Genomic DNA, 20,272 nt, shown 5'->3' with positions numbered 1-20,272 from the left:
GGATACAGAAAGAGAAAAAATAGGGAGTTGAATATGAAGCCAAGAGAGAGTCAAAGATTGTAAACTGTTCCAGAACTGATAGCCACCTAGTCTGTCTACACCTGGGCAGGCTCTGCTGTGTAATTTATGTTTTTCCTGAGGCCTATCTTCCTGAGAAAAGAAGAATGTCTTCTTTGCAATAACAAAGGCCTAACTGAAACAACGTAACTAATTTGTCAGGATCCCATAGCTAAAATCAAGACTAGGGTGACTGATAATGAGGAGGATAAAAGAAAAAGGTAAGAATTTTTTTTTTTTTTAAAGATTTTATTTATTTATTTGACAGAGAGAGACACAGCGAGAGAGGGAACACAAGCAGGGGGAGCGGGAGAGGGAGAAGCAGGCTTCCCGCTGAGCAGGGAGCCCGATATAGGGCTTGATCCCAGGACCCTGGGATCATGACCTGAGCCGAAGGCAGACGCTTAACGACTGAGCCACCCAGGCGCCCCGAAAAAGGTAAGAATTTTAAATGATTAGGGTTTCTAGCATGGAAAAGAACAATGATGTAACTGAGAAAGAAAATACAGTTGTAAAGAAGCTGATTTGAATATATACTGAATTAAGTTTTGCATATTTCAAGTCTGAAATGTCCGTGGACTATCTGCAAGGAGAATGGGACCTACAGGTCAAAAAATATTAACTAATACATAGTAGTCTAAGCCACAGAAACACAGGAATATCAAAAGAGAAGTCAAACCCAAGCGCTCTTTGACAAAGTTGGCTTTGTAGAGATAAAGCCCTTACTATCTTCTTTTGGACTTGTACCATGGAGGAAGTGGGCCTCTCTGCTCTGAGCTACCATGTGCTCAACTGTCTTGGAGCTAAGACTTCAAATCAGGTGAAAATGAAAGCTGAGAGGAGCTCCAGGGTCTAAACAAAAAGCTCAAAATATTGAAAATCTGAAATTGGAAGAGTCCTATCCAAAAACAAAAACCAAAAAAGAAAAGAAAACCTCAAACATACTCTGTACAGAACTTTAAAGTCACAAAATAGACAGCATAGTTTCTATAAGTGCCGCCCCTCACCTTTTTTTTTTTTTTAAACCTAATAAGAAACAGATTCAGAAAAAAATGTCTAAGATTATGCAGCTAATAAAGAAACAGAGTTGAGAATCCTTAGCACTCTTAAGTCACCATGTTCTATAGGTTTCCTGGAAATCTCACTGATTTAATCCAACAGAGGGTGTCTGCATCAGGCCCATCCTACTTTCCTTGGCCTTTTCTAGAACCTGCAGAGAAGCAACACAATCTTACAGTTTCTGATCCTGAAGAAAAAACCTAGCTTTGAGGTTTTCCAGAAATCTTTGCTATTTATAAACTAACAGGAATTTAAAGGGGTAGGAGGACACACATCTGCCTCTCTCACCAATGTTTGACTTAATTACTTTGACAAAACAGGGAGGGTCAAAATATACTGGCTGCATTAAGAGTTGGGGTTGAGGGGCGCCTAGGTGGCTCAGTCAGTTAAGCGTCTGCCTGCAGCTCAGGCCACGATCCCAGGATCCTGGGATCAAGCCCCGTATCGGGCTCTCTGCTCAGCTGGGAGCCTGCTTCTTTCCTCTCCCTCTGCCTGTCGCTCTGCCTGTTTGTGCTCTCTCTGTCAAATAAATAAAATCTTAAAAATAAATAAATAAATAAAAGTTGAGGTTGAAATACAAATATGGTTCATCTCTATTGCGAAAGAAAATTAAAATTATCTTAGGCAATTTAGAAATGGGTACTGATACAAAAGTTGGAGAGACTTTCAAGGGAAATAAAAGATGTTACTCAGGAATTGTTCAAGAGGCGAGCTCAGGGTAAATGCAAGTTTCTATACTCTTGATTCCGTAACACCCAGTGCTTAGGACTCCTTGGTCTTAACACTATCTGGATTATTTGATTAAATGCATTTCCCACCTTCTGCATTCCTTTCTTCAATCCTCCCCCACTATTTCTCAGCCTCCATTTATTCCCTACACACTGATAAGCTTTTGCCACTCGTGACTATTCAATCTACTGACATAATTCTTCAATTTATGTTAAATTCAGGAAACTTGGGAAGATTAATTCCTACAGCTACTGAACAGCAAAAGTAAGATTACACATAGTCCTAAAATTCCAAAACCAATGGTCTCTCTGTTACATCACATTGTCTCTAAAGTTCAACTACCATGAGTTTATGTCATCAACAGAAAGAAGTAAAAATCACCAACTAATATCACAGATAAGTTCTCAAAAGGAAGGTAGAATGGAGGCAAGAAAGAAAAGGGAGGGCAAGGCAAGCCTCATACTTATTGTTAAGAAGGCGCTCACAGCATTTCCAGAAAGGCTTTCTAAGAACTAGCCTGGACACAGCATGAAAAAAAAATGCAAGCATTTTTCCAGGCTGTCATCTGTGCTATCCTTATAGAAATTTTCCACAGCTTCTCTGAATTATTTGTTAGGCCACCCCAATATTGTCAGACACAGCATATTACTGAAAGTTCTTAGAAAAAGACTCTTAAAGTTTTATTTCTGCTTAAAAAGAAATGTTCCTGATTGTCATGTTGTAGATATTATTTAATCAGAATTCAGCTAAAAACGAAAGATATTTAGCAATCTTTTATTCTTGGTAATTAATCCATTGTAGGAAGTATAAAAAAACTGATGTAAGAAAGAGAAGCCAATAGGAAATAGGTCTCCTGAAAAGCAATTTCTAATATACCACGTATCATTTTGGGACAGGATGCCTATTTATCCAGCTATATTCTTCCAGGTAAACTTGTCTTCAATTCCAGTAAAGTCAAATGGGAAAAACCAAACTTGCTATCTCTCTACATTTGTTATTTAAGAGAAACTAAAACATAGTATTTCTTACCTCCGTGCAACATAATAAAATATAGGATTCCCAGCTTTGGAAGTTCCAGCTTGGTAGAAAATGCTTAATGTTTTCAAAGCCTTGAATTCTTCTTTTTCATGTACTTGATGCCTGAAAGAAAAAAGAAAAAAAAAAAAAACAGAGTAACTTATAGGCTTTATATTGTCCATTGAGTATTTCTAAAAACCCATGATTAGAGCAATGATAAAATATTTAAAATGACAAAATGTTTAAAAAGCAAAACACTTTCTGAAGGGCAATTTTAAAACAAATACCAAAAATTTCAAGGTGTCACTCTTTGAAAACAATGAGTAGTTCTTAGGACTATCCTAAGAAAAGTACTGGGCAGGAATATTAACCATAGGATTGTTTTTTATCATGGTATTTTTTTTTTCTAGAAGCCATTGAGTTTTTATTTATTTTTTTTTAAGAATTCAGTTTATCAACCTTTTCTTTATTGGTGTATAATTCTGAATGATTAAAAAGGCCTTCCTTTTTGCACATGTTTTCTTCTTCATGGGAGTTTATCCTCATGAATGATATGAGCACCTTTATCCAGATGGTCACTCAGTTGTACCAACACCATTTATTAAAAGTCCATTCAATGGCTAAAATAAAAAACACAAGAAACAACAAGTGTTGGTGAGGATGTGGAGAGAAAGGAACCCTGGGGCACTACTGGTGGGAGTGCAAACCAGTGCAACCACTGTGGAAAACAGTATGGAGGTTCCTCAAAAAGTTAAAGATAGAATTACCATGTGATCCAATAATTCCACTCCTGGGTATTTACCCAAAGAAAACAAAAACACTAATTTGAAAAGATAATAATGCACCCCTATGTTTATTGTAGCATTATTTACAATAGCCAAGACATGGAAGCAACCCAAGTGTCCAATGATAGACGAATGGATAAAAAAGAACTGGTATATATACAGAATGGAGTATCACTCAGCCATAAAAAAGAAGGAAATCTTGCCATTTGCAACAACATGGATAGAACTAGAGGGTCTAATTCTGAGTGAAATAAGTCAGAGAAAGACAAATACCATATGATTTCACTCATATGTGCAATTTAAGAAACAAAACAAATGAACAAAGAGAAAAAAAACAAAACTGGTTGCTGGAGGAGAGGTGGGTGGGGGAATGGGGAAAATAGGTGAAAAGAAGATAGTAGGAAGGGAAAAATGAAAAGGGGGAGATCAGAGGGGGAGACGAACCATGAGAGACTATGGACTCTGAAAAACAAACTGAGGGTTCTAGAGGGGCGGGGGGTGGGGGGATGGGTTAGCCTGGTGGTGGGTATTAAAGAGGGCACGTACTGAATGGAGCACTGGGTGTTATAGGCAAACAATGAATCATGGAACACTACATCAAAAACTAATGATGTAATGTATGGTGATTAACATAATAAAATAAATTTTAAAAAGAGTACACTTATCATGATAAACACTGAGTAATGTACAGATTTGTTGAATCACCACATTGTACAACTGAAACTGGTATAACAATGTATGTTAATTATACTGGAATGAAGTATTTTAAAAATACAGTTCATTTTACCTACTATTTCTATGTGTCTTGTGTATTGAAGGGGGTTGGGGAGAGAGGTTGTATTATCTCAGTACATCATGTTGCTGGTACCAGGTCAGCATTTGTTTAATATTAATGGAAACAACCTACATATCATTTGATAAGAGAAATAGGTACACATTTGTATAGATAAATGACTGTGCGGCTATCTGCCAGATGTCAACTGAATTACTTCTAAGAGTAGCTGAGAATTTTTTACTTCTTTAGATTTCTAAGTTTTGAATAATACAACAATTTTTATTTTTATAGCCGAGAAAATTACAAAGCTACCCTCATTTCTTTAAAACAAAAGTGGGTCTCAAAGAGCATCAGTGGGAGCTGACAACAAAAATAACACTTAACATTTATTAAACACTATATACCAGACCTTAAGTGTCTCACTCGCATTACGTCATTTAGTCTTCAAAAGCATAGAAGGTTGTTTTATAAGGGAAGTTAGGGTCTTAGGTAAGGAACAATAAAGGTTTTCTTAGAAAAGTGGAAAAATGGCTAGGATGTCTTCAGTAATGTTGAATAAAAAATGGTTTTATATTCTTCTACTATGCTATTTTCAATTAGGTACTATGAAAATTTTGTGTGGAAAATATTTCTTTAGTCATGTAGAAATAAACATCTGTTATACTGAAATGAATAGAAGAGCTAAAGATAAAAATTAAGCTGGAAAGGAGATTGTTATGTATTCACACATTTTTTTTTTTGAGAGAGAGAGAAAGAGAGACAAAGCTTGAGAGCACGAGTGGAAGAGGGAGAGAGAATCTTAAGCAGACTCTGTGCTGAGTGGAGCCCAATGTGCAGACCTGATCTCAGGACCCCGAGATCATGACCCAAGTTGAAACCAAGAGTTGGACACTTAACCAACTGAACTACCCAGGTGCCCTATGTATTCACACATTTTTTTAATGGTATCAAAGAATTGGAGGCATGTGCACACAATATGATCAATAACAGGCACTTACAATGCAAGGCATATTATATGTAAACCTGTAATGTGAATTAATTTCTGAATGTCACATTCTGCTTTATTTGTTTCTAGCACATATTATGAAAAAAACACTTCACCCACAGTCACTATTGAAGTACTTACTAAGTGACTAAGTGTAAAGTACCGTGAAAGGTACTTTAAAGACTAAAGGATTCAGCACACTACTTTTGCTGTAACATCATAAAAGTGAGTGTCTTAACAATGAGGATCTTTTACCTCACAAACTAAAGCCTTCTAAATGACATTCAAAACAAATGTCCACAGAAGTTTTATAGCAATACTGAAATATACTGAATTTTCTGAGTCTCAATCTGAATGAAGTTAATAGCATTAACTTTTGGGAGGGTTGTGAAAAATGCTACAGTGTGGCAGAAAGAGTTCAGAACTTAAAACCACAGGATATATGAATTAGGTGTGGAATCTTGGGCAAGTCAGTCACTCACTTTGAGCTGCAGCATCTCCTTAACTATAATATGATTATCTACCCTCCCTTCTAAGTATTAAATGCAAAAACACCTCAAAGCAACATGACAAAGTACCATTCAATAAGATACTATTATTTTTATAAGAAAATCAAATATAAAACAAAGCACATGTCAACAATATATAAAGTAAGAAAAAAGTGGGATCCCAAAATATGGCAATGTGGTCATTAGGCACATCTATTGATAATCCTCTATCAGAAATACAAGTATATCTAACAAGTGGCCTGGTGGTAAACCTTGCACCTCAAACAAAAGAAAGCAATTATTATTTCAACATGGTACCTTACCTAGTCATAAATTCCTCAAACTTTGAACTGGTAAGGTTAAGGCTGGACCAGTGTGTATCTGCCACAGGTTTGTGCTCTGGAGGACCCAGGTATGCAAGAAGTGTTGCCATCTTATCGAAAGGTCGTCTTCCAACAGCTTTGTGATCCCTAAATATAGCAAACTACTTAGAAAAAAGTAGCAGTTCACATTTAGCAGTACACATTGCTTTAGATTATCATTGGCTGCTTTTCTTCTTACTGTCAGCTGGTGGTTCTTGCTGATTTGTAAGTAGCACCAAAAAGACCTCACAAGGGTTGTAAGTATTCATTGGGGACATCTTAGAAATATGACCACTCCCCAAACTACAAAATTTACATAAAAATTCTTCTTTTTTCTAGTATTCTTAATCCATTACCATTAAACAGGCGATCAGTAAGTAAAAATAACGTTGTGATCCACTTTTTTCCACAAGATGAAAAGAATCCTTTCTGAGAAACTACGCTTTACAAATTGGGATATATTTGTCCCTGACACCAGATCTCTGTTTAACCAGGGTAAATATGGATTTTCAATAACTATTAAGCATTTAAAACTATACAAGAATAACAAAACACTATTTCACAAACGTCAAACTGGCAAAAATTATGAAGTTTACTAATGCTAACTTTGGTGAGGATGTGTACACGGAGGTACTCTCACACAGTGCTGACCAAAATGTAAATCAGCATGTACACTGTGAAAGGTAATGTGGCAGTATCTAGTAAAGTTGGGGCTGTGAGAAGCCCAGAACCCAGCAATTACACATTTAGGTAATACACAAGGAGACAAATATGAAGAATATTTATTACATTACTATTTAAAATAGTGAAAAACAAAAAAAACCCTAAATATCAATTAGGGAGAAAATAAATCTTGATACAGTCATCCAATAAAGCACTAACATAAGTTAAATAAATAATAAATCTCAAAATACTGTGTGAAGAGACTATATTCAGTATATAATTTCTGCAAAATTTTAAAACACACAAAACTATGTTATACATACCTATAATTTCCTTATTTTGTCAGTTACATAGAGGGAAATTATATCTTTTCCCCCAAGAAATAAAATGTTATAAAGATCTGAAGTGAAATAGCAAACTAATGTCAAAGCTAGATGGTAGACACGGGTCTCTGTATATGATAGCCTATACTCTTCTGTATGTTTGGAATGTGTATTTTTTAAAAACAACCAAATTAAAAAAAAAACTGCAGCATCAAACTACACGAATATGTATGTGAATTATATAAATGAATGTTTGCATTTAAAGGTTCCACAGTTTATTTTAGTGTGACAGATAAAGCATCTTCAATCTTCCTCTATCAGGGCACACATCAGTCATGTCCGTATCACTTTAATCCACTAACAATTCATGAAGGATTAAAATGCTCTCTCTTTTAACCACCATCTCCTAATTAGTTAGCCTTAGCTTCATGGTCTTCTACCACTTCCATGAATGAGCACACCATTTTTATTAGCATTTAAGATTTTCTGGAATCATTTTTTTTTTTTTTTAAAGATTTTATTTATTTATTCATGAGAGATAGAGAGAGAGAGGCAGAGGCAGAGGGAGAAGCAGGCTCCCCACGGAGCAGGGAGCCCGACGCGGGACTCGATCCCAGGACCCTGGGATCATGACCTGAGCCGAAGGCAGACGCCCAACCGACTGAGCCACCCAGGCGTCCCTGGAATCATTTTATATATATATATATATTTTAAAGATTTTATTTATTTGACAGAGAGATACACAGTGAGAGAGGGAACACAAGCAGGGGGAGTGGGAGAGGGAGAAGCAGGCTTCCTGCTGAGCAGGGAGCCCAATGCGGGGCTTGATCCCAGGACTCTGGGACCATGACCTGAGCCGAAGGCAGACGCTTAACAATCTGAGCCATCCAGGCCCCCCTCATTTTGTATTTGTAAGAGAACTCCTCACGCATAGGAATTTGGACCCTTTAACACAACTAGAAAGGACAGCAAGTGATTCAGGCTACAAAAGACTTTAACTAAAAACAGCTAATAATACCCAAGTTAATACTTTTTAATTACTGAATGTTTTCTGCATAAAGCTTTATTTGCATATACTTGAGAGTATCACAAATAGACTCAGAACACTGGCAATGTTTTAATTATTAAATTCCCAAGAATGAGCTACTCTTCAAATTCAGATGCCAATACTCATTTGAGCTTCTAGTAAATTTAACCTTTACATTGTGTTGTACATGTCTGATGTGTTGCAAACCAGAAAAAAAAAAAAAACCCAAAGGGCTAATCTGTGATTTTTCAGATTAACCTTAAAAAAAAAAAAGTCTGTAGCACCTCGGTGGGCTTGTTGATCATTTAATATGAATCAACCCTTTGCCTATTTATTTTTTAAAAGAGTCTAGAGAGGCGCCTAGGTGGCTCAGTCGTTAAGCGTCTGCCTTCAGCCCAGGTCATGATCCCAGGGTCCTGGGATCGAGCCCCGCATCGGGCTCCCTGCTCCGCGGGAAGCCTGCTTCTCCCTCTCCCGCTCCCCCCGCTTGTGTTCCCTCTCTCGCTGTGTCTCTCTCTGTCAAATAAATAAAAAATCTTTAAAAAAAAAAAAAAAAAAAAAGAGTCTAGAGTTCTACATTTCTCTTTCCAAACCACAATTCTTATTCTGAGCAGATGCAAAATAAAAAAGCATTATTCAGGACCAATAGTTTTTATAAATTAAAACTAAGAATTTTCAAAATCTCCATGACTGTGAAATCCTACCTGTTGCTAGAAAGATACTGGCCAATTTTCTCTTGATTGTTCCAGAGTAGACGATGTAAAGCAAGCACATTGCCATCACTGATGAAGGAAAGACTATGATTTACTGCATCACTTGTAGGACAATCAGATGCTATATCAAGGAAAAACCTTAAAAAATATAAAATCATTAGAATTTTTAAAACCAGATACACTCTTATCTTTGTTGAATCAAATGTATATGAAGTAACTTCGTAAAATAACTAAGATTACAAGTATGGAGGATTATGATATTATTCACACATGACTGTCATTAAACAAAACAAGAAGAGACAGGAGAAATGGCTTTCCATTTCTTTTTTTTTTTTTTTTTTTTATTTGCCAGAGAGAGACACAGTGAGAGAGGGAACACAAGCAGGGGGAATGGGAGAGGGAGAAGCAGGCTTCCCGCTGAGCAGGGAGCCCGATGCGGGGCTCGATCCCAGGACCCTGGGACCATGACCTGAGCCGAAGGCAGACGCTTAACGACTGAGCCACCCAGGTGCCCCAATGGCTTTCCATTTCTGATACCTGACTTTGGCTTCAGAATAGGTTTTAAAGTCAGACAACAACAAAATTTAGATGGATGAGACTTTGGATCGAAGCCAGTACTTTACAGATAAGGAAACGGAGACCAAAACAAGACAAAAGAAAGACCTCCCCAAAGTTATACAGCCTATTAGGTCAGAGCCAGGATTAGAACTTTTGTTCTCTTAACTTTCTAGGGTAGTCAATCTGCTAGAATATGAATCCTATGCTGACATTCGCTTTTTTCTCCAATACGGCTTGCAGTCCAACAATATACCTTTTAAATTCCAACTAGAAAGAAGTTGATATGAACCGTAATGAAAAACTGGAAGGCAGAGTTGTACAAGTCTAGCTTAGACTATGACTTAAAAAAACATCATAAAAAGCAGAATTCTGGACCTTAACTTACATTTATAAAGCACTTTCTCATACACTGTATCACTTGTTTCTTTAAAGTCAACTCAGACAGGCAAACAGTTATTGTCCCCATTTACAGATAAACCAACAACTCAAACTCAACATCAAAAAAATTGTCATTATACACTATTATGCATTATGTGTGCCATTTTGGTTTCAGTTTTTACTAGAAGGAATCCTTTTCTTCCTCCTCTCCTCCATATTGTAGCAACCTCTAGTCCTTTATTTTCATAAATGTGTCAAAATTCCCTGCTGGTTTTCAAATATGGAAATCACTACCAAATTATAAAGAATATGGATTTACTTTGCCACTGTCTCTTACATAAAATAAAATAAGATTAACTCTGCTCTTGACCTAGAGAGAAAAGAGGAAAAAACCTACACAGGAGCTTCATGGAGACCTAGTACCCAGACTTAAATGAAACTGACAATATTTAAGTCAAATAGAGCTGTCCTACCTCCGTGCTGCATCAAAGTTGCTTTTCACAAAATCATTAAAAGGCCGCATATGCTCTTCTTTTGTGAAAAGAACATGATTGGCAATACTCTGAAGTATCTAAACAATGGAACAGGGTTATAAATCAGATCATTCATTGTATGAAGCGTACACAATCATATATTCTTTAAAAAGTACTAAATGTCTCATTGATATAATTTCTACTGGTAATTAAAGTAAATTATTACTCATTCTATAAATACTAGGTGTTGTTTCTGTTCTTTCCCAAATATAAATTACTACATATATACACATATATTTATTTACAAACACAAAAACACATATTAAAATTTTTAAATGTCTTTCTTAATAAAAAGAATCATACAGTCTCCATTTCAGAATTTCCAGAATGAATACATAGAAAACTATCTTCAGAAGACATTTGCTAAGATTGTTTTCCCATGATAATAAAGCCCATCAGGTATCAGTCTAATTAATTCCTTTGTAATTTAACAAATAAAAATAAAACAAAAGCATATAAGGGAGAACCATAGGGTATTTTAAAAATCAATTCAAGTGTAAGTACAATAAATATGAAAAACGGAAAATTTAGCTGGAAGAGAAATTTTAAATAAGTTATCAAAATAATTCTTCACCTTTGACATTAACTTCAAGCCCCTTTCGATTCTAGGTGGTGGCTTTTTATCTAAAATCCCTGCTTCATATGGTGAGACAATGGCAGGATTGATAAATCTGAGGAACATGGCACTTCCCACTGCACCGATGCTGTTCTGAGGGAATCGCTGGCTAACCACCTAAAAACAAGGGAGTTGAGAATTGACTATGTGGTTTGAATTTAAAAAGGAAATGGGAAGAAAAAGCTCGAGGGTCAAACTTTCATACCAAAACTCTGAATAGATCAACCCTTGTAAACAACACAGTTCTATTTTTTTCCTACTCCCAACATATCAGTAAATAAAGTTTATCCTCAATTCTTGCCCTCCATCCTTTTAAAGCACAACAAAGGTATCTAAGAAAAAGAAAAACCTCATGAATGAGTGGTGTGGGAGAGACCTGAAAAAAAATCTTACATTTGTCATTGTTGTTTATACTGCAAGTTTGGTAAGTAACAAAAGCAGACCAAATTTTCACACAATTATCATATTTTACTAAAATTAATAGACATGACAGTGTGGTCAACTCTTACAAGACGAGGCTAAGTTTTCAACAGCATACCCCGAAACATCCAATATCTAATAATAAATACTTACATTTTGTTGTATACCTGGTACAACTGAGTATATCTTGAGCAAAATGCTTGCCACACACAAACAAGAGTTAGTTTTTTAGATTCCTATCAAGAGAAAAAACTTACTTACAAGAAACATTATTGCCAGTTCCATTTCTTCCTCAGAATGCTTTATAAGATAAGGACCTATTATGTAAATCATGGAGGAACAGGAATTCTTGGGGACCTAAAAGAAAAAAGGATCCCACCAGCAGAAAAGAGAACCCTTTTGTGTACCTCAGGGCATAATTCTGTCAAATAAAACAAGTTAACGAAACAAGAAATGGTTGCCCGCACTGAAAAACATCATGAGCCCAATATTTAAAACTATTTTTCTCTTTCTTTTTATAAAACATTCTACACTGAAGGTAAAGTAATAGGCACATTAGGTTAGGGAACGTGTTAGGAAACCGGCTCAGCTCCCATCTCTTTTCAGTGACTCCTGTTTGAAGTTAACATATGAAAATATTATTCTAAAACTTACATTTTTTTTTTACAGATAATACAGCCGATTATTTATTTTTCAAGAACACTTTTATAACATTTTAATCTCTGCAACTGCTCTCGCTTAGTGTAGCTAACTGTTGCTTAAAGCAGTGGTGGCTACGGCAGCCGGCAGCGAAGCCGCAGCGCTCCGGGCAATATCCGAGGAGTCTAGGGACAGACGCACATTTCAGAGGATATTGGGGGGAAATGAGAAAATGGGATTTATGTGCAGAATCTCACAAAACTCTAGTTTACTTTATGATGCTTTAATGAATTAATACTTCTTGTCACGAATTCATATGGTTCACTGACTCCAGATTAACTCCGGGAAGAATAAGGATTATTTCATTTCTTTCTATGCCCTTTAGTGTTTCATGTGGTATACATTTTAAATGTCTTCTTATTCACTGCCTGAGATCTCTAAATAGTTTTCTACCATATCTGATAGAGAATTAGTAAATGTAAGATTTCAGAGAATGATTTTTTAGGCCAAAGAATATCCCTGTAAGTGGTGGTAACAGACAGGAGTTGTAACTAATATAGTCTCACCTTCATTTATACTACATAGCTCAGAAAGCTTTCTTTGTCTTAAAGTCCTCTGAGTGCTATTGCATGAAGGACAACCTTACACTTAAAAGGAAGCTGGTGAAGATGACTAAATATAGCAGCCTTACTAGAATAGCTTTAAAACCCAAATACTGTTTGAGAATTACTTTCGGCTGAAACAGTTTTAGAAATAGAATTAAGAAGAAAATTCAAGTGTTTTTACCACTCTAGTACAGTACTTAATCTTTTGGGGAGTAGGAATAGAAAAATGAATGTATACATTTATACAGACAAAATTCTTCATACAATTTCAGAATGTTCAGGGACCACTATTGCTACTGAGTGGTTCTTTTAGAACTCCCAAATTTTAATCTTAAAACAGAAGAAACTTAACAGCAAACCCACAAAATTTTAAAGCTTTAAGGAATGAGTTAGCAAGAAGATTAAAAACTGCTTTATATTTAATTTCAAATAGGTTGTTTTAAAAGAATAAGCACATACTCAGTTTAATCCACTAAAATCCTAAAAGTTTTTAAAAAATTAAAAGACATAATTTGGTTTCCAAAGAACCATTTATAAAATACTTAACCTGCTGTGAAAGTATCTCATAAAAACCAGCACATTTTTGAAAAATGCTACTTAATAGTTTTGTCTAGAACAAAAAAGTTTTAAAGTGTGACTTACATTTATACCTGATTTATACTTAATACTATTCAATTTCAAAATTTAATGAAAATCTGGGTGAATTATTTCCCAAAGGAATACTGTCAAACTTCTGAAAAGTACTACACCTTTACTATCCTCCACATCTTCAAAATTAATTCTTGTCAAAACTCAAAGTACCCACGACCTCAGAAACACAATACTGTTTCTGGTATCATAAAATTCTTTATCTCACTGATGATAGTATATTTTTGGACCTAAAACCCGGTATGTGTAATGAATATCAATAAAAATGCTGTATAACAAGTTTCATGAGACAATTTATAAAAAGTTTTTTCTTTCACCACTAATGAACATCAATGCAATTTTACTTCATAGTATACATACTCGAGTGGTTTTTTTTAATCTATAAAAAATCTAATTTAGATCCCAAACACATTCTGCATAAAAGAACAAAGTTGGGCTAGTCTGTATGCTAAAACCAGTTATCTGTCAAATGTCCTCTTTACTCCCCTTAGTAAAATCCGAACAACATGGTACAAATAAATACAGTAATAAACTTTACATTAGCAAGAGGATCACTACCCACACATGCTTGATTACCTAAGTGAGGCATACAATAAACTTCTCAAAGGAGTTCTAATTATACATTGAGTATAATAAATGGAATTATCTGTAATATGACTACACAGCTAATAAACCAGGAGCCAGGACCTTCTCTCTATATTTTAGATATTCCAATCCATTACACATATACTCCAAAAAAGAGCTTGCTTTTTAAAGAAAAGATCATTAAATTCTTAAGCCAAGACTCCATAAACCAACGTTTTAAATTTATGATGACTATACTGTCTTCATACTTTGGAATGTGTTCTAAAATACCTCAAATTACCAATTAGTTTCCCTTTGTTTCCATGAGGACCTCATATCACCTGTGCTGAGAAATACATTCCAAAACTCAGCATTACCCAGAAACTTAAAAAAAAAAATCTGAAAATAACACTAGTAGAAAACATTTCAAAGAACAATTTTAGACAAAATCTTAATTTAAAAAAAAGCAGTGTTAGGAGGCTAGAAAACATGCTCTTAGAGAAACACAGAGAGCTGCAATTTTAATTTTTGTGATATACTACACAATGCCATTAGTAAAACACTGAACAAGAGTGTTAGAAATAGTAAATTTCAACAGTGATGGTGTATATATGTTAAACCCATATACGCTGAGAATTAGAAGCATTAGAAAGAAATGATTTAAGCAAGACAGCCATCCAGTCCAATCCAATCCATTTGCTCACAGCTGACCAAACTTACTTAACATACTCAAAATCCTGAGTGTACATAAAAGCACAGGTGTCTAAATTTTAATTTAGTTCTGAATTTAAAACAGGAACTTATTATGTGTAAAGCTTAGACAAGGAATGAAAGATGAAACCAAATGTAAATTCTAAGTTTTACCTTTGTACCTAAACTACCTACATGACTCCTAAAGGTTTTTTTTTTTTACATCTTTCTCTAAAATCATTTGGATTATATGAAGTCATAGTGATAATGACGAATTCAAAATGAATACACATTTGGACCAAATTCCACTCGTAGGGAAGAAAATAATTATGAATACTGTAATTTTCTTCCTTTTAGTTAGGGCAAGTTCATAGAAATAGGCAGTATATTCTTATCATGTTTCTCTACAAATAGGGAGTCACTGAGTTTTCCTTTATTTCAAAAGTACTATATTCTCAGTCCCAATAGTTTAATGATGACTTTCTCTAAGGTAGAGGTTTGCCATTAGGATTTTTATAATCTAAGCACAAATATCTAGATTCTGGCTGAGACTGTTTAGATAAAAATGTAAGGAGTAAAAAATGAAACTTTTAGGTAAGATTTAGAAAGTGACACTTTCCCTCCATATACTTCTAACAATGAAGAAAAACTTTCACGTCTAGGAAACCACTCACATTACCTGCAACAAGAAGCAAGAATGAAGAGAGTCAGCATTTCCTAAGGCCTTGAAATTAAGTTTCTTTTGCATTCATTTATAATTTTAAACATAACAATAATAAAATTAGACGAGGGATATCCAATGCAACAAATGCCCCCAAAATGCCTTTGGGATAAATCAAACCAAAGGAACACAGAGAATGTTTTGATGTAACTTAATTCCAGGGTTAATTGAAATGAAAGCTATTTTGTGCCAGAATTAGTAGAATGATTTTACAGTGAAGGTCAAATAGGCTGAAGTGAAGATGTTCTTAACAAACAGCAAAAGATTTTTGTTTTGCTTTGAAAGAAACAGCTAATAAAAAGTTCTCCAAACTTACTGATTTTTTGTTTTCCTTTTTTTCTTTTACTGTAGCTTTATTCAGTAGGGAGTGGCAAGTTGCCTACAGAACAGAGATGAGCACAAACAAGTCACAGCACCAACTACATACAGCAACAAAAACAATGTTGGCTTGTACATAAAATTACATGATCAAATGTAACACAAATGGAATCAACAAAAAATTAGACATCAACTGAATTTTGAGGGATGAATTTTATTTCTGGATTTTAATTTTTATTACATTTTTAAGCCAAAGCACTAAATAAACAGCAAGAAATGTTGAGACAATCATATCTACTATTTCTGGCTATAAATTACAGAAAAGTTCTCCCCAAGTAAATTTGAGGATATTTAATAACTACATTTAATTCCTAGCTTTTGATAAATTTCATGTAAGATGTTCATTATAAGTAGATCACACACTAAAAACACTTCTATGTGTCTACATAATTTTTTCTTGATAAATACTTCTCTGTGTATCCTTCAATTGACTTAAAGTTCTTTTTTCAAAGCTGGCATTTAATTTACATCTACTGATTTAAAAAATAAACATTAAATGGCTAAATATAATGGTAAAATTCACTTTAGAGATTCTGAACTAAAAATCTCTAAGAAAGATTCTCTTAAAATTTCACATATTTTTCTGTTTGCAGGCTACTTCCTGAAAAAGTTCTAATCAGAGGAGGTTAAAAGTTCTGCAACATTTGGAAGAAGAATGTTACCAGCTCAACTAGAAATAAGCATTAATTAATATTAAAGTGAAGAAACTGCAGAGAAAATTATAGAATAAAACTATAAGCCCACTTAAAATTTTTCACATATTTGACCACCAGAATGTATCAAAAAACAAAACACCAAAAAGGAAAAACAAAAAACAAAAAACACAGAAATATTGACTTCACCTCTGAGAGTTCCTTCTAAGCCAGAGTTCTTTCATATGTATGTGTACATACATATACACATACACATACATATGTGTGTGTGTGTGTGTATATATATATATACATATATAATTTTTTTTTTAATTAGGCTCCACACCCAGCGTGGAGCTCAACATAGGGCTTGAACTCATGATCCTGAGATCAAGATCCTGAGATCAAGACCCAAGCTGAGACCAAGAGTCAGACGCTTAACTGAGTGAGTCACCCTAGGCCAGAGTTCTTTTAAAATTAAGACTCCTGGTTGGACTAGACAAAGCACATTTTTTTTTAATACCTTTAAAACCAAGTTAAATCCACCATACATGGCATTTTATTCTAGAAATTCAGTGCATTCAACACCATAACCTTAAAGTTACTTCATTTGTTTGTTCATCCATCCATCTACCCATCCACCCACCCATCCATCCATCCATCCAAGGAGTTATTGTGCATCTAACATGCTAGATACCACCCTAGGCATCAGAAAACAGCAGTAAAACAAGACGACACAGTCCTTTCCTCATGGGGCTTTGGTTCAAACTTTAGACTATATACAAAATACTAGTAACCAACAGATCACGAAAATGCAGTTTCATGCATTTTTTTCAGTTATGGTATATAATTATCATTTATAGCCTTAAAAAATTGGTCAACTACTTCAGTTTGAAGAAGCGGTTTTACTTGGAAAAGATGACATTTACTTAGAATCATATTTAGCTCTTTCTCAGAATTCTCTCACCATAACTTCAGAGACTATCCATTCTGGGAATTATTTTCTCATTATAGGTATCTCCTGCTTTTCAAAAGTTCGCTTCCACAAAAGACCTAAATTAGTACCTATTTCTGCTAACTAAAAGAAATCCAGGAAACAAACTGAGGGTTGCTGGAGTGGTGGGGGGTGGGAGGGATGGGGTGGCTGGGTGATGGACATTGGGGAGGGTGAATTGTGTGAGACTGTTGAATCACAGATCTGTACCTCTGAAACAAATAATACATTATATGTTAAAAAAAAAAAAGAAGAAGAAGAAGATAGTAGGAAGGGAAAAATGAAGGGGAGGAAATCAGAGGGGGAGATGAACCATGAGAGACTATGGACTCTAAGAAACAAACTGAGGGTTCTAGACAGGAGAGGGCTAGGGGGATGGGTTAGCCTGGTGATGGGTATTAAAGAGGGCACATACTGAAAAAGGAAAAAAAAAAAAAAAGAAAGAAAGAAATCCAGGGAAATTACAGGGAAAATAGCAAAAAGCGAATATTGCAATCAATGTTTGTTTTGCAGCCAGCCATTAGAGAGGCAAGCACACTCCCCAAGCACTGAGTGGCTGCCAAGTTCCTTCTCCAGGAGCTACACTCAGCATCTCAGCCTCCAAGTTGCCACAGCTCTGAACTTGTCTATGAGCATCTGTGCTTTATCTCCATTTATTGTGTGCATCCATAAGCAAGATGTGTCCTAAGATATCAGAAAAGCCTAAGACTTTGTAAGGGTGTTACACTTGGCATAAACTGGATGTAATTAAGCATTTCAATTGTGGTGAATGAAATAAAGACACTGTGTATGCACTGAACTTGCCTGCATCCACCCTTCATACTATTTACTCAGAGAGAAACAATCTTCAAAGTTGCTGAAGTTACTAATTGGTTCTGCCAGTAGGAAAGTGGTCTCTTTTAGTCAGCATCCAGTAATGGATGCAATGGAAAGTCTATTGCTTGAGTGGATTGGTGGGTGAACAAAGCATGGTGTTCCATTAAGTTATCTTACACTTCAGGATAAATCAATTTTTTTAGTAAGCCGAAAGGAAAGTACTGGACAATGATGATCAAAGTGTTGTAAAAGTATAATTTAAAGGTAGTCATGGGTGGTTTGATCGGTTTTGAGCCAAGGGCAGCTTCGTAGCTTAAAGGTTACTGGAGAGAGTGCTTCAGCTGATAATGAAGCTGCTGAAAAGTTCCCAAAAGAACTGACAAAAATAATTATAGCAGGTGGTTATTCATATAATCAAGTATCTAATTTCAATTTATTATGGAAAAACTGAGCAAGACATTTATTTCAATAGAAGAAAAGCAGGCTAAGGGACACAAGGCGTCAAAGGACAGGCTTAATGCCCACTACTAACACCACTGGTGATGCTATCCTTAGACCTCTACCAGTGTACCACTCAGAAAATCCAAAGGCACTTAAAGCCATTGATAAGAATACACTTCTTGTGTTTCATTCACATCCAAGCAGTTGGAATATCCAAGTGATTTTTTTCTGAGTACATGAGTACATTTGTCCTTTTGTTGAAAATACTGTAGAGAAAATAATCTTGATAATAGGTGTCTTCTGATTGTTGAAAATTGTGCTGCTCATCCACCTGGCATTACTGAGTATGGCAATAACATTCCTGTGTGTTCTTCCTGCCAAATATGATGTTGTTGATACAACCATGTGTCCCAGGCCTAATAGCCATAATTAAGGCTTACTATATGCAAAATGTGACGCATCTTATTCTAAGTGCCACTGACAGAGAAGCCAATTCCAAAGCATCTTTACAAGGGATCTGGAAAGACTACAACATAAAACTGGCAATCGCCAACTTTGGAGATGCTCTTGATAGGGTTACAGTCTGAATGTGAAACGGTACTTAGAGGGCTGTCTCCTGAAGCAGGGAACAATTTTAAAGGCTTCAAACCAACAACAATAAATATGGCAACACTGACTTTGGCTAAGGAGGCTTGGTTTGTGGAAACTGATGAAAATGATGTTGAAGGTTTTGGCATCCCACGATCAAGAACTGACAGATGAAGAGCTGATGCAACTGCAAGAGGAAAGAACACGAATCGACACTGAACACAACAGTGAACAGCCTAAAAGTGAAGTTATCCAAGAACTGAACGTGACGCACATGAGATTTTTGCTATGATGGACAGTGCTGCAGTGACTGCAGAAAAGTATGGCTTTAATTTTGAAAGGGCATGTAGGTTTAGGGGCAGGTTTACAGAATGTTTTGAATGCCTACAAATAACTGTAGTATAAAAAAATGTGAGAGGCTAAGCAGTTGAGCATACTGTTGTATTTCAAGCTTTCCACATCAGCCACATTAGCCACATTAGCCACAGCAGAGGATGAACCTGGACCTTTGACATCGAGGTAGGCAGACACAGAAGAAGGTGTAGACATTAGTGACCTGCTTGCACTGATAGATTTAGACAGTGATGTTAATAGATGACACTCTTCCTCTCTCTCCCCTATACTCTATTCCTCTACCTTCCACCACCCCAACCTCCAACACCCCAGCCTAACACACTACCATCACCACCTGTCAGCCCTCTGGTGTGCTTGCTGTCGTCCCAATTCTGGTAAGTGAAACTACACTGTACATAAATTATTTGTACTTTATACAGGCTGTGTATTTATTGTATTATTCCTGTTTTTACTATATGTTAATGTTATTTTAGGTTTTATGTGTTATGTGGCATGATTTGGTTGGTTATTTTGGGGGTCTGGGAACACTAAAAAATTTTCCATATAAATTAATGTAACTGCTTCTTCCCTTTATGCCACTTTGGCTTACAAAAAGTTTCACAGGAACATTCTATTTTGGGATAGCAGGGAAAACCTGTCTTCCAAAACTATGAGGAGGAAAAGTAGAAATAAATACATGAGAAAATGCCTTAATTATAAATCTAACACATGTTC

At 35.5% G+C, this 20,272-nt stretch overlaps 1 protein-coding gene across 1 annotated transcript in view; it reads right to left on the bottom strand.

Moving 5' to 3' along the window:
- The window catches only part of NF1 (neurofibromin 1), a 293,241-nt gene that overhangs the window by 105,256 nt on the left and 167,713 nt on the right, over positions 1 to 20,272 (bottom strand). Inside the window, 6 exon segments of the mRNA XM_021704331.2 lie at positions 2,875 to 2,985; positions 6,219 to 6,365; positions 8,975 to 9,121; positions 10,393 to 10,490; positions 11,027 to 11,185; positions 15,672 to 15,734. Coding sequence (XP_021560006.1) covers positions 2,875 to 2,985; positions 6,219 to 6,365; positions 8,975 to 9,121; positions 10,393 to 10,490; positions 11,027 to 11,185; positions 15,672 to 15,734 — 725 coding nt within the window.

Source organism: Neomonachus schauinslandi, chromosome 15 (assembly GCF_002201575.2).
Source record: "Neomonachus schauinslandi chromosome 15, ASM220157v2, whole genome shotgun sequence".
NCBI classification, from domain to species: Eukaryota; Metazoa; Chordata; class Mammalia; order Carnivora; family Phocidae; genus Neomonachus; species Neomonachus schauinslandi.
This window is presented reverse-complemented; position numbering and strand designations above follow the sequence as displayed.